General features: G+C 44.3%; 1 protein-coding gene across 1 annotated transcript in view; it reads right to left on the bottom strand.

Annotated features, from left to right (window-relative positions):
- col7a1 (collagen, type VII, alpha 1) overlaps nt 1-15,402 on the bottom strand; it is a 325,194-nt gene that overhangs the window by 59,664 nt on the left and 250,128 nt on the right. Inside the window, exons 87-92 of the mRNA XM_073072948.1 lie at nt 14,398-14,433; nt 12,340-12,375; nt 9,439-9,483; nt 3,945-3,977; nt 2,918-2,980; nt 1,692-1,727 (exon numbers count right to left, since the gene is read on the bottom strand). Coding sequence (XP_072929049.1) covers nt 1,692-1,727; nt 2,918-2,980; nt 3,945-3,977; nt 9,439-9,483; nt 12,340-12,375; nt 14,398-14,433 — 249 coding nt within the window. The remainder of the gene's footprint in view (nt 1-1,691; nt 1,728-2,917; nt 2,981-3,944; nt 3,978-9,438; nt 9,484-12,339; nt 12,376-14,397; nt 14,434-15,402) is intronic.

Below are 15,402 nucleotides of genomic sequence, written 5' to 3' on the forward strand. Positions count from 1 at the left end.
GCAGGGTGGAGATATGTTTCTATCAAAGGAGGTGTAAGGTGCTCTTTCTCTCTGCTAGCCTGCAGGTCACCCTTGGGCAAGGTGTAGCACTTGCTGAGGATCAAGGTCACATGGATCCATGGGAGCAAGTGGTGCATATCACAAGTGTGGTTTTGCGACCTCTGATGCCAGGCAGACAATTTCTGAAGAGTATTGATAATGGTTGGAGTCACCCATCTTGTAAAGACACTCCCCAGAAGAAGGCAATGGCAAACCAATTCTGTAGAAAAATTTGCCAAGAACAATCATGGTCACGGAAAGACCATGATCATCCAAGTCATACAACACGGCACATAATGAATGAACAATACATTATGAGGGGTATAGATAGGGCAAAAGCAAGCAGGCATTTTCCACTGAGGTTGGGTGAGACTAGAACTAGAAGTCATAGGTTAAGGGTAAAAGGTGAAATACTCAAGGGGAACTTTTTTACTCAGTAAAGTGGTGAGAATGTGGAACAAGCTGCCAGCAGAAATGGTGGGTGGGGGTTCGATTTTAACAATTAAGAGAAATTTGGATAGATACATAGATGAGAGTGGTATGGAAGGTTATGGTCAGCTGCAGGTTGATGGGTCCAGGCAGGATAATGGCTTGGCATAGACCAGGTGGGCTGAAGGGCCTGTTTCTGTACTGTAGTGTTCTATAATTCTGTGAAACTTTGTGTTTATTACTTGCTATGCCTAGATACAAACTGTAACCACAAGACACAATGGACAAACTTTACTGATACCTAATAGTGCTACCTTGGGATGTTGGTAACATACATGTTATTCAACAACGACAACTTGGTAGCACTGAATGGAAACATTTGAACCAGGTTTTTGAGGATAAAAGGACAGAGAAGTTGGTTGGGAAACTACAAGTTGCAGGAGCAAGTGGTATTGTAAGTATAGTGAACCTTTGAATCCTTCCCAAGCTAGGGACATCAACTACTGGAAGGAGTCCTCATGCTGAACCATCAGGAGACTACAGGTAGGCAGAAGATAACCATAAGCTAATCGTGCCCAACCTACAGCGTGTGACCTTATCTAGTCAAGGTAACATCCCAAGGGGGGTTAAAAGAGAGGGGCTCCTGGATGTCACTGGCACATCCAAAGAGGAAGATGGATTATGGTCAACTGAACACAGGAAGCTCAGAAGATGCTTGCCAATGAAAACTGGAAAGCAGGAACTGCTAGAGTAGAGGCTTGGTGTACATTTATTTTCTTGTTCACAAACGTTGTGCATCTCTGTAACACTCAATAAAGTCTGAGTGCTGTACAAAGTCTTAAGCACATTTATGTATCTAGGGTGCCTAAGACCTTTGCACAGTACTGTATATTATGTATTTCCAGTTACCAACTAACACTTAATACTACTGAGCTCATACAAAGCTATGTCCTCTTATTTCTGTTTCCTGACCTCCTTCCTATTTTAACCAATGTACAGTCCTGTGCAAAAGTCCTAGGCACCCTAGCTATATACATATGAGCCTTAGATTTTTGCACAGTACTGTATATTCAACTTAACTAAAGAATTTGAGTTTGTATCCTGCAAGACAATATTGATTCCAAATTAGACAGGCTGGGGATGTCCTCTGTCACACCAAACTCATATCCAATGAGGCATTAGTTATAAGTAAGGTCACTCTGTAAAGAAGGTTTCAAACTTACCACTTGTCCTGGCAGGCCTGGTGCTCCTTGAGGACCCTGCAAAGAAGCACTGATCAATGAAGCTGCCCGGCGTCAGAAGGAGAATAAGTCCATGAACAACAGGGAGTTCTCAGGTCAATTGCAATATTAATTCTTCTTCCCAATGAAGTGATTCACTTTGGAAGGCAGAATACCCTGATCTTACAGCTGGCACTATAACAACATTATGTTTGTCTTTACATTACAGTACCATGCCGCCTTGGAGTGTGTGCTTCGCGACGCAGCTTGCAGCGGCCACTCCAGAGCTGATTATCTGTTATTTGTGAAGCGGGATGCCATGTGCAATCATAATCGATTGAAAACGGACGTGGGAGCACGGAGGAACATCGGGATATCTCCAGGAAGACCCTCTTCGTTGCTGCTGCTGCTGTGAGGTCCGGGACTCTGCTGGGAAGAGCAGGCCCCCAGTCCTCGGGGTCGCGTTGCCGATGGCCGTTGGCGGGGCCGTCTTAATACGCTCGGCAGAGGATGGTGCTCGGAGAAGCTGTGCCGGAGGGGATGGTCATCGGCTTGGAGGTTCGACGGACTTGGAGTCCGCTGCGGTCAGGTCGCTTTTGGTGTGTACTGCGTCTGCGAGGCTGGGTTCAACGGAGCTTTCATTGTGTGCTGCGTCTGCGAGGCTGAGTTGGGCGGCGCCGTGGAAGTCCATAGTGGGGGTATTCCCTTCTGCCGCCAGTGGGATGGCGAGTCTGTCGGGACCCTGGGGACTTGTGGAAACTGTGTGGTGATTTCTTTTGAACTTATAGTCCTTTAACATCTTTGGACTATTTTTACTGTTTTTATCAATTATGCTATTGTTTGCACTGTTGTAACTATATGTTGTAACTATGTGGTTTTGTGCAGGTCTTGTAGCTTTAGTTTTTGGTCTTGTTTTGTCTGGTGGTTTTGGAGCTCCTTTCCAGGGAATGCACTAAGACGGTAGTACGATATTAATACGCAGCAGCCTCTCCGGACTCTGGATTGGGGATTGCCAAACATTATGTGGATTTTCTGGTGTAGTCTGTTTTGTCATATGCTTTTGTGATATCATTCTGGAGGAACGTTGTCTCATTTTTTAACTGCATTGCATTTGTGGTTTCTAAATGACAATACTGAAATCTGAATCGTACAGGCAAAGTTCAACAACAAGTAAACCTCAGCAACAGGGCTGAGAAATTGTGAGTATCCCTGAGATATATAATACATACCACAGCTCCAGGAGCACCGGGATTTCCAGGAAGTCCCATGTTACCAGGAGGACCAGGTGGCCCCTAGGCAGAAAGAAATGACTTCATCAAGCATAGGTCAACTAACCAAATCAGGACATATCATTTGCAATGGACATATCCAACTCTTCTCAGCTGCTTGGTTTAACTCAAAGAGCAAGTAAGACAATATTATAGGTTTTGTTCTGGTGTCAGCAATAACCCTCACAGTAAATCGGATGGGATTAAACAATCCCAATATTTAAACACAGAAACATAGAAAACCTACAGCGCAATACAGGCCCTTCTGCCCACAATGCTGGCCGAACATGTAAGGGGAACCTGAGGGGGGATCTTATTTTATTTTGGTATTTCAGCACAGAAAAGGCCTTTCTAGACGTTCAATCTGCACTGCCCAGCAACCCACCAATTTAACCCTAGCCTAATCATGGGATAATTTACAACAACCAATAAATTTACCAACCAGTATGTCTTTGGACTGTGGGAGGGAACTGGAGCACCCAGAGGAAACCCACATGCATATGGGAAGGAATGAACAAACTCACCTACTGAGAATGCTGGAATTGAACTCTGAACTCTGACGCCCCAAGCTCTAATAGCATCGGACTAACCGCTACACTGACATCATTGGGGGAGTGCCCACACCTCAAGATGGCAGGAACACAAGATGGCAGCTCAACACCTCCTCAAGGGCATGGGGAGGGTGGGGGAACGGGTGAGCAATTAACCTTTGACTCAGCCTATAAATCCCACATCCTATTTTTTAGAAACAAAAAAAAAACAATGGAATGTTGAGTAGTGCTTTGAGGATCTAAAACGGAAGGATAACTAAATCATCTGCTGATGCAGAAATCCAGATTAACACACACAAGGTATGGCAGGAACTCAGTAGGTCAGGCAGCATCTATGGAGAGGAATTAACAGTCAACATTTCAGGCCAAGGGCCTTCATTAGCACTTGAAAGGAAGGGCAAGAAGCATCATTTTTGGTTTCTTCTATTCTAACTTACCTGAATGCTCAAACCTTGGTCACCTTGGTTACCCTGTCGCAGAAGGAAACAGAAACAACTATTAAAGAGGTAATGTAAAACCCAGGCATGGAATGAATTCATCAAGCACTGGTCACATAATCAATACAGAAAAAGCAGCCAAGAGTAAACGCCTAATTCCTTATTTTCCAGCTTTGCAGCGTTCCCCGGTGTAGGGCTGTCGGCAGCATTTGGTACAAGACTGCAAGGCATTGGAGCAGACACTGGGTATATTGAAAGCAGAGGTTGATAGTAAGGGTGTCCTAGGTGATGGAGAGAAGGCAGCAGAATAGGGTTGAGAGCAGGAACAAATTAGCCATGATCAAATGGCACAGCAGACTCGAATGGCATAATGGCCTAATTCTGTTCCCATGTCCTATTATCTTAATGCAGGCCGCACCTTGACTTCTCACCCTTAACCTTTACCAGCACAACACAGTCATAAACAGACCCTTTGATTCATCTATAAGACCATAAGAAATAGGAGCAGAATTAGGCCATTCACCTCATCGGGTTTGTTCCACCATACAATCATGGCTGATCCCTTTTTTTCCCTTCCTCAGCCCTACTCCCCATAACCATTGATGCCGTATCCAATCAAAAACCTATCAATATCCGCCTTAAATCCGGCCAATGACCAGGCCTCCACAGCTGGCTGTGGTAACAAATTCCACAAATTTACCACTCTCTGGCTAAAGAAATTTCTCCACATCTCTGTTTTAAATGAACGACCCCCTATCCTGAGGCTGTGCCCTCTTGTCCTAGACTCCCCCATCATGGGAAACATCCTTTCCGCATCTACTTTGTCTAGGCCTTTCAACAGTCGCAAGGTTTCAATGAGATACCCCCCCCCCCACCCATCCTTCTAAATTCCAACGGGTACAGACCCAGGGCCATCAAATATTCCTTATATGATAGCCCTTTCATTCCCGGAATCATCCTTGTGAACCTCCTCTGAACCTTCTCTGATGCCAGTATGTCCTTTTTTAGAAAAGGAGCCCAAAACTGTTTACAATACTCAAGACCTCACCAGTGTCTTACAAAACGTTTGCATCAATCCCTGTTCTTATATTCTACACCTCTTGAAATGAATGCTAACATTGCATTTGTCTTCCTCACCACTGACTCAACCTGCAAGTTAACCTTTAGGGTGTTCTGCACAAGGACTCCCTAGTTCCTTTGCACCTCAGATTTTCTGATTTTCTCCCCATGTAGAAAATAGTCCGCACATTTATATCTACTGCCAAAGTGCATGACCATGCATTTATTTCATTTGTCACTTACTTGCCCATTCTCCTAATCTGTCTAAGACCTTCTGCATCCTATCTGTTTCTTCAACACAACCAGCCCCTCCACCAATGTTCATATCATCTGCAAAATTGGCAACAAAGCCATCGATTCCATCATCCAAATCATTTATATACAACATAAACAGAAGCTGTCCCAAAACCGACCCCTGTGAAACACCACTAGTCATTGGCTGCCAACCAGAAAAGGATCCTTTTATTCCCACACGTTGCCTCCTACCAATCAGCCAATGCTCTAACCATGCCAGTAATTTTCCTGTAATACCATGGGCTCTTAACTTGGTAGGCAGCCTCACGTGTGGCACCTAATGAAAGGCCTTCTGAAAATCCAAATACACAACATCTACTGCATCTCCTTTATCTATCCTACTTGTAATCTCCTCAAAGAATTCCAAAAGGTTCGTCAGTCAAGATTTTTCCTTAAGGAAACCATGATGACTTTGTCCTGTCTTGTCCTGCGTCACCAAGTACTCCACAAACTCATTCTTAACAATTGACACAAACATTTTCTCAACCACTGAGGTCAAGCTAACTGCTCTATAACTTCCTTTCTGCTGCATCCCTCCTTTCTTAAAGAATGGAGTGGAACCACAGCAAAGTCCAAAGATTCTTGAAAGATCATTACTAATGCCTCCACAGTCTCTACCAATACCTCTTTCAGAATGCTAGGGTGCAGTTCATCTGATCTGGGTGACATACGTCTTTCAGCTTTTTGAACACATTTTCCCTTGTAATAATAATTGCACTCACTTCTCTTTGCTCGTACTCTTCAACACCTGGCACACTGGCAGTTAGGACTGATGCAAAATACTCATTTAATTCATCTGCCATCTCCTTGTCCCCCATTATTATCTTTCTGACCTCATTTCCTAGAGGTCCTATATCCACTCTTACCTGTCTTTTATTTTTTTTATATACTTGAAAAAGCTTTTTTCTATCCACCTTGATATTGTTTGCCAACTTGCTTTCATATTTAATCTTTTCCATCCTAATGATTGTTTTACAAGTTTTAAAAAGCTTCCAAATCCTCTATCTTCCCATTAATCTTTGCTTTGTAGGACACCCACTCTTTTGCTTTTACACTAGCTTTGACTTCCCTTGTCAGCCATAGTTGCATTATTTTGCCATTTAAGTATTTCTTTGTTTTTGGAATACATCTATCCTGCACGTTCCTAATTTTTCCAAGAAACTCAGTCATCTCTGCTCTACTGTCATCCCTGCCAACATCTCCTTCCAATTTACTTTGGCCAACTCCTCTCTCATACCACTGTAATTTCCTTTACTCCACTGAAATACTGCTACATCAGAATTTACTTCCTCCTTTTCAAATTTCAAGTTGAACTCAATCATATTGTGATCACTGTCTCCTAAGGGTTCCTTTACCTTAAGCTCTCTAATCACCCCCAATTTAGTACATATCACCCAATCCAGTATAACTGAGTCTCTCGTAGGCCCAATGACAAGCTGCTCTAAAAAGCCATCTTGTAGACATTCAACAAACTCACTCTCTTGAGATCCATTACCAACCTGCATGTTAACATCTCCCATGACTATCATAACATTGCCCTTTTGACACACCTTTTCTATTTCCCTTTATAAAATGTAGCCCACATCCCAGCTACTGTTTGGAGGCCTGTATATAACTGCCAATAGGGTCCTTTTACCGTTGCAGTTTCTTATCTCAAGCTACGAAGATTCAACATCTTCTGATTTAAATGTCACATCTTTCTAATGATTTGATGGCATTCTTTACCAGCAGAGCCATGCCACCACCTCTGCCTACCTTCCCATCTCTCCAATATAATGTGTAACTTTGGACATTCAGCTCCCAACTACAACCATCCTTCAGCCACGATTCAGTGATGACCACCACTCTATACCCAACAATCTGTAAAATCTAGCCCATGCTAACCATCAAACACCCATTTACACTCATCCTATCACTTTTATACTCTCAACACTCTCTTCAGCTCTCCTCTGGTTTCTGCCACTCACCTACACAACTCCTCAGTGGTCAGTTAACTTACCAACCCATCTTTGTGACAAGGGAGGAAACCATAAGATGGGGGGAAAACCTCACGGATTCAGGGAGAATGTACAAACCCCACACCACCAGAAAAATGCAAGAAGTACACCAGCACTTCAGCATTCTTCCATATACTTCAATCTGTAGATACACCACAGGACGAGGCTACCAAGAACCAACTTTCAGGTAGATGTTTCCTGACTAATACCACTAGATCCCTGAGCTACCCTCTGTGCCCAAGTTGCTTGTTCTTCTCTTTAAGGAAGCTGCGGCCTCTGGATTGAACTAGTGAATTCTTGGTACTGTAGAACATCAGAGAGCGATGGAGGGGGAAGATTAGCATGTAGTAATTGTTGTGTATTTAATATTTCTGCAATATTTGAGTAATATTGCAAACATATTGTTTGATTAAGCATTCTTTGTTGTTTACATAATTCATTATTGGTTATATGTGAAAGTACATTCGGTGCTAGACCAGTCAAATCACAAATGCAACTGATGTGGAAGATGGTGCTGATCCAATGGTGGTCTTGTGGCCCATAAACGTGCCTGCAGAGACTAAACTCCCAGCACAGTCAACATCAAAATCGATGGACAGCCGAAGAAGAGAAGAAGACATGAATGGTATACCTTATTACGCTACTACATCACATGTGTGTGTCATTAAGCCACCACGTCATATACGTCTACATCATTATGCTACCACGTTATACGTGTGTGTCATTATGCCACCACATCATAAATGCGTGCCTCACAAAATGAAAACTAAGAAGCATGCACATTTTTTGCAGCACCGTGTTTTTCCTTCAATATGTTTTATATTTTGTAGTTATAACAGAAGTGAAATAAAGGGGGCCCCTGCCAGGGGCTAGTGCCAGGCAGTGAAAGTCTGCAACAGACTCAACTGGCCAAAGCAACAAACTATAGGCCAAGGTGAACTCTAGTAAGCTCATGCCTGGATACTAGCCCAGCATAAAACTCCAAGGCGAATGCTTGCCATTGTACATAGAAGGTAAAAGCTATACTGCACAGAGTTCACATTGAACATGGGTGCTGAAGCTTTACACTGCAAAAGACTTGCCTTGCTCTATGAATATACAGTGTATATGGGATAGAGGTAATGGGGGAAAAGTAGAGAAGAAGTAAAATAGAATAAGAATAAGAAAATGTATAGTAAGAAATATCAGAATAATGAAAATTTTAGTTCAGGGTTCGGGGAACATTCGGGGAGCAACTCAACTGTTGACATCAGATTGCAATATAGAGAAAGTTTACTCTGAAGATACAGTACTGTGCAAAAGTGGTAGGTACATTAACATAGCTAGGGTGCCCAAGACTTTTTCACAGTACTGTATTTTATGTCTTTCCAGTTATCAAATAATGATTAATGCTACTAAGCTAATACAAAGCTAAGCACGTTTATTTCTGTTCCGCAATCACCTTCACGTTTATACAGTACTGGCAAAAGTCTTAGGCACCCTAGCTATATGTCTGTGTCTAGGACTTCTGCACAGTGCTGTACATGTCCTCTTTTGCACATTGGTTATGGTTTCGGCCTGAAACGTCAACTCTACATTTTTCCATAGATGTTGCCTGGCCTGCTGAGTCCTCCAGCATTTTGTGTGTGTTGGTTGTTTGTCAGTCTTTGCTTAAGCAAAATTTTTTCATAAATTCGTTACTTCATTATTTTTTCTGTATATGCCTGCAAGGATATGAATCTCAAGGTAGCATATGGTAATGTACTGTAGATGTGCTTTGATAATAAATTTACTTTAACTTTCATTTTGAGGTAAATCCAAGCCTCCACGTGAATTCTTACTCAAGCTCAAAGTAAATCTCTTATCAAAGTACATACACATCACCACATACTATCTTCAGATTCATTTTCTTGCAAGCATTTGTAGGAAAATATAGAAATACAACAGAAGTTATAAAAAGAATGATACATAAGAAAGACTTACAAACTCCAATGTGCAAAGGAGGACAAATCATACACATAATAAATAAGTAATTGTTGACATCCTACAGGTAAATCATTTTGCACTCTAACAGACTCTGCATTAATAACTTTCTCCAGCCTCCCCCTTTGCAGGTTGAATGCAACTTCAGAGAAAGTACAACATAACTGGACAGGAACACTGACCTTCATTCCTGGCGTACCCGGTGGTCCTTGTGGTCCTGGTGGGCCCTTGGGGAAAGGGGAAAGGAGAAAGATGAACAGAAGTAGACAATACCCAATTTATAGTCAATGCCTCCATGTCATGTGAAACCCCATCTCCAGATTCCCTTTTCCGTACTGATTCTATTTCTGGGATTTGAAAGCTTTGGACTTTGAGGAAAGGTACCGTGCTTCCCCTTTTTGACCAATTCATGAAAAGCGGAGAAATGAATGACCTCTAGGGTCTTGGCAATGGTGAAAGGTGAGGGCATCCGTCCAGCTTGAGTGAGTCCATGTAGCTGATGCAATAATGTTGATAGATTAAGTAAGAAGCTGGGGAGGGTGGGGATAGGTGGAAGCAGTAAAGGACTGAAGAAGGAATCTGATAGGAGATGGCAGTGGACTATGGGAGAAAGGGAAGGTGGAGGGGCACCAGAGGGAGCTGATGGCTAAGTGAGCAGAAGGGAAGAGGTAAGAGGGAAGCCAGAATGAGGAATGGAAAAAAAGAGAGAAGGGGCATGGGGATGAAATTGCCAGAAGTTAGAGAAATTTACGCTCATACCATCAGGTTGGAGGCTACCCAGACAGATATGTAATGTTATTCCTCTGACATAAATAACATTGCTCTCCCCTTTTCAGTGACAAAAGATTACAGGCTATTGAGGTGTGTTATGAGTATGGATCTACAGACACCATCATCACATAATCTCATCATCTCACTGTTAAGATGCTTCACAAACAGGTGGAGGAACTCAATGGGTCAGGCAGAATCTCTGGAAGAAAATAAGCAATAGCTATCCATTTCCTTCCACAGAAGCTGCCTGACTCATTGACATCCTCCAGCTTTCTGTGTGTTGCTCTGGGTTTGATCATCCACAATCTCTTGTGTCTCCACAGGTAAGACATTGACAAGAGTGCTACACCTAGTGTCAGTCCCCCAATGTGGTGGGTGATCTGGTGGCCTCATATAAAGTTCATTATGCTACCAGAACAATTGCTAGGTTAAAGAACTTAAGCTACTCTGACAAGGTCAAGAACAGTGCCCTGTTCATTACGGGACTGGGTAGGCTGAAGAAGGCCTATAAGATTATGGAAGGTCTATTAAGACACTATTCCCGTTTAAGTTGACTGGAGAGGATTATAAAACGGAGCTTAAGCTGGAAGATTAAGACAAGGTTGATACTCTTTCTAAGGAGTTAAACTGGCTTCTGATTAGGCAGAGGTGGCAACATGGATGCCAGCGTGAAAATAGGTCTCTACCAAAGGAGGTGTAAGGTGCTCCTTCCCTTTGCTAGCCCGAAGATCACCCTTGGGCAAGTGTAGCACCTGCTTAGCCCACAACCCCCCCCCCCCACCATGTGAAGCCATGGGAACAGGTGGTAGATGGGTGTATGAGCAGCTGGTGCATATCACGTCCTGGTTATGTGATCACTGACATCAGTCAGACAATCTATGAAGGGTATTGGTGGGGAGGGGGTCACCCATCTTGTAAAGGCACTGCCGGGGAGAAGGGACTGCAAACTACTTCTGTGGAGAAATTTGTCAAGAACAGTCCTAGTCATGGAAAGACCACAATCGCCCACATCATACAACGTGACACATTACAAAAGGGAAGTCCCTGTAACTGTTGGCCAAGCAGTTAAACTGATTAGGCAGAGGTGGTAACATGGAGGAAGCAAATGATCTCACAGATCATGTCTGCTCAAGGTGACCTCCTACTCTAGATCAATGGCCTAAGAGGGTGAGAGATGATCTTTCTCCCTCTACTGGTTCTTGTTTCTTTATCCCTATTCTTTTGTCACTCTCAGGAAATTATAAGAAGATATTAACACCGGATTGCAGAAAGAGTGAACAAGGTTTTGGTTATGATGGTATGAGCATCATGGGATGTGAAGTGGATTTGATGGTCATCCTTTGCCTTCCAGTTTTGTGCATGCAGAGCAGAGAATTCCTGCCCCAGTCCTTTTCTGACTGTATTGTCCAACCTCTGGAGTGACCGGAAATAACTAGTATGGATGAAGGCTGTCAATTTCAAAGACCAAGTGGACTCAAAGGAGGAGAACAAGCAGGCTCCCAGGAGGACAACAAGCGGGATCCCAGGAGGACAACAAGGGGGCTCCCAGCAGGACTACAAGCGGGCTCCCAGGAGGACTACAAGCGGGCTCCCAGGAGGACAACAAGCGGGATCCCAGGAGGACAACAAGGGGGCTCCCAGCAGGACTACAAGCGGGCTCCCAGGAGGACTACAACCAGGCTCCCAGGAGGACTACAAGCGGGCTCCCAGGAGGACAACAAGCGGGATCCCAGGAGGATTACAAGGGGGCTCCCAGGAGGACAACAAGCGGGATCCCAGGAGGATTACAAGGGGGCTCCCAGGAGGACAACAAGCAGGCTCCCAGGAGGACTACAAGGGGGCTCCCAGGAGGACAACAAGGGGGCTCCCAGGAGGACTACAAGCGGGCTCCCAGGAGGATTACAAGGGGGCTCCCAGGAGGACTACAAGGGGGCTCCCAGGAGAACTACAAGGGGGCTCCCAGGAGGACTACAAGGGGGCTCCCAGGAGGACTACAAGCGGGCTCCCAGGAGGATTACAAGGGGGCTCCCAGGAGGACTACAAGGGGGCTCCAAGGAGGACAACAAGGGGGCTCCCAGGAGGATTACAAGGGGGCTCCCAGGAGGACTACAAGGGGGCTCCCAGGAGGATTACAAGGGGGCTCCCAGGAGGACTACAAATGGATTCCTGTCAGCTCCCAGAGACAATTGAACAGAAAAGGCATGATAGATCATTGTACCAAATATCCCAAGCTCAGTTATTCTTTATAGCACTGGTAACCTGTTTATATTGGATCACAAGCTTGAAACTGATTGTTCAGGATCTGTACCTACCTGGGAGCCTGGCGGTCCAGAATCTCCTTGGTTACCCTGATTGACAAATGCAAATTAGTTAATCTGCCCAACAAATAGTTGCTTCATCAATGAAATCAGCATGCACTAAAATGAACAGGAACTCTCATTTCAATAGACGCCCTTAGATCGTATCATGAGGTCCAGTGGATGCAGCCTCTACTCTCATTCATATATTTCATTTTGGACTGGTTCCATGAATGGGGGATCTAGACTCTAGGGTTAAACTGGATTAGTTAGGTTGGCACTTTTTGGAGCAGGGAAGCTTGAGGGGAATTTAGAGGGGCTTTATAGAGGCCATAGTGCTTTATGACCCTGACTCATGCTCTCTTCTGTAAAATGTGGGAACTTCTGGATAATCTTCAGAACTCTATCTATTTTTCTCTAGCAAGGATAATCCAGATTATCAAGGGGAACTGGTGGTAATGATAGAAACCATCCAATCACATGACTTGTACAAAAGTATCATTTAAGAAGCACTTGGGTATGCCCATGGAGGGGTGGGGACTAGAGGGAATTGGGACTAGGTGGGTGTGCACCATGGTCAGTAAGGACTTGTTGGGCCGTAGGGCCTGTACCCCTGCTGTATTGCTCTATTTGCCTCTCAAAGGGTTAAGGATAAAAGGTGAAAGGTTTAAGGGGAACATGAGGGGAAATGTCTTCACTCAGAGGGTGGTGAGAGTGGGGAATGAGCTGCCAGCACAAGTGGTGCATGCAAGCTCGATTTCACCATTTAAGAGACATTTGGATAGGTACATGGATGGTCAGAGTATGGAGGGCTATGGTCCCAGTGCAGGTCGATGGGAATAGGCATCTTATAAGTTTTTGACATGGACTAGGTGGACCAAAGGGACTGATTTCTCTATGACTTCATGACAAAGTCTAATTCTACGTCCCATCGTGAGAGATGGGAATTGGTAAGGTCTGCCAACAGGGCTCTGGCAAAGTTGTATAGGCCAGTCCCCTGTACAGTGGATGCAATGATTTGCAGAATTGTTGATGAACTCCAACCATCCCATAGACTTCAGAGGATGATGGAGACAGGAGCTCATCGATGACCTATGCTCCACTGTGGAGCTGACGGCCCAAATAAGTACTTGCTCTATGACTTAACAATCTAGAGCAGCTGGAACCAGAAAGCAGAATGCCGTAGGAGGCCAGTGGGTAAAACAGCATTCTTGGAAGCTAGTATATACTGCCATTTCAGGGCAACGCCCCGCATCTGAAAGGGGAGAGGAAAGATTGCTGATATTATCAGTATGAGGGAAGGGTGAGGCAGAGGCTGTGAGGTGACAGGTAGAACCAGATGAGGAGGAGTGACTGATGGGCAGATGGAACCAGGCAGGGAGGGGCAGGTTGAGGGGATGGGAAAGGTGAACAAAGGTATATCTCACCTTGTTTCATCTGCCCAACAAGCTCACATCAGACAATGAGACCCATGTGGCCAATTAACCTCCTAACCGGAACGTCTTTGAAATGTGGAAGGAAACCTGCACCCAGAGGAAACTCACGCGGTCACAGGGAGAGTGACGGATTTGAACCCGGGCCTTTGGTGCTGTAATAGCGTTACATTAACTGCTAACTACCTCATTTGCTTTACCTTGTTTTACCTCAATGCACTGTGTAATGATTTGATCTGTATGAACAGTCTGCAAGAGAAGCTTTTCACTGCTTTTCAGTGCACGTAGCAATAAAACAAATCAAATTCAGTAGATTTTTTGTCAGAAATGGAAATACTCTTTTATTTCTCCCTGGCCTCAGACCTTGGATTCCTAAGCCTGACTCCAATGTCAGGTGCATTCAGCTCACCCAGGACAGACCCGTGTTCAAACCCAGGAGTACACCAGTAACCAAGCTTCCCACTGGACAAGGGGAGCTGGTCCATCCCACGTCCCCACTGCTCACACCCCTTCAAAAGGCAGGTCTGACTCCGAGATCTGCCCAAGCGCTCGTTATGGAGAAGCCAGCTGCATGAATAAGCGGTATTATCGCATGCCAAAAAGTCGACGCAGTCGCGAAAAGCAATGCAAGCACACCTACCGGCCGGCCAAGTATTCCAGGAAAGCCTGGCAGTCCCTGTAAACATTTGAGTCATGCCAAAAAGTTAAGAGAGAATGTTGTTCAAGCAAAGCAGGCTCATTTACTCCAATCTATATGCGTGAATTACAAGGCTGTATGTAAGCCAGACAAAATGAGCAACAAAATCAAGATTGTGTGGCCTCTGACAAGACAGAAACAGACGCAGACAGTCAGGACTGGAACCACCTCGCAATGTCACACTTCATGCCTGTTCACAAGTGATGCCTTTCACCGTATGCTTAGACGTACACGTGACAATCAGAACTAATCTCTCATTCTTGATCTTCCCAACCAGTACAATCCCTTGCAATGGACAATCTGCTGGAGGAACTCAGCAGGGTGAATCAGAATCAGGTTTAATATGTCTTTGCAGCAGCAATACAATGCAATACAGACTGATAGAAAAAGTGTGAATTACGGTGAGTATGGTAATAAACTTATTTAAGTTAACTTTTTAACATATGTATAAAATAGTTAAATTAAATAAGTAGTGCAATAATAGAAATTAACAAAAAGTAGTGAGGTAGTGTTTACAGGTTCAATGTTCATTCAGAAATCAGATGGCAGAGGGGAAGCAGCTGTTCCTGAATCGATGACTGTGTGCCACCAGGCTGTATCTGTTTGGGGAAAGGAAGTGTCAATGTCATCTTCATCAGGACTGCAATGGTCCTGTTGCAGTGTTTTGGCCCAAAACAATGACTATTCGTTTCCCTCCACAGATGCTGTCAAACTTGCTTAGCTCCTCCAAACTTTTCTGCGTGTTACTCCAGATTTCTAGTATCTGCAGAATCTCTGTCTCCGGTACATCCCTTTGACTGATATAGTTTATTTGAGATACAGCAGGGTAACAGGCCCATCTGTCTCAACAAACAAACTAGCCACGCAATTACACCTATGTGGCCAATTAACCTACTAACCTGACTCTGAGCTCCCCTCTCTGTTCCCAAAACTATCCTGATGAAACTC

The sequence above is a fragment of the Hemitrygon akajei genome, chromosome 19 (genome assembly GCF_048418815.1).
Source record: "Hemitrygon akajei chromosome 19, sHemAka1.3, whole genome shotgun sequence".
Taxonomy (NCBI): Eukaryota; Metazoa; Chordata; class Chondrichthyes; order Myliobatiformes; family Dasyatidae; genus Hemitrygon; species Hemitrygon akajei.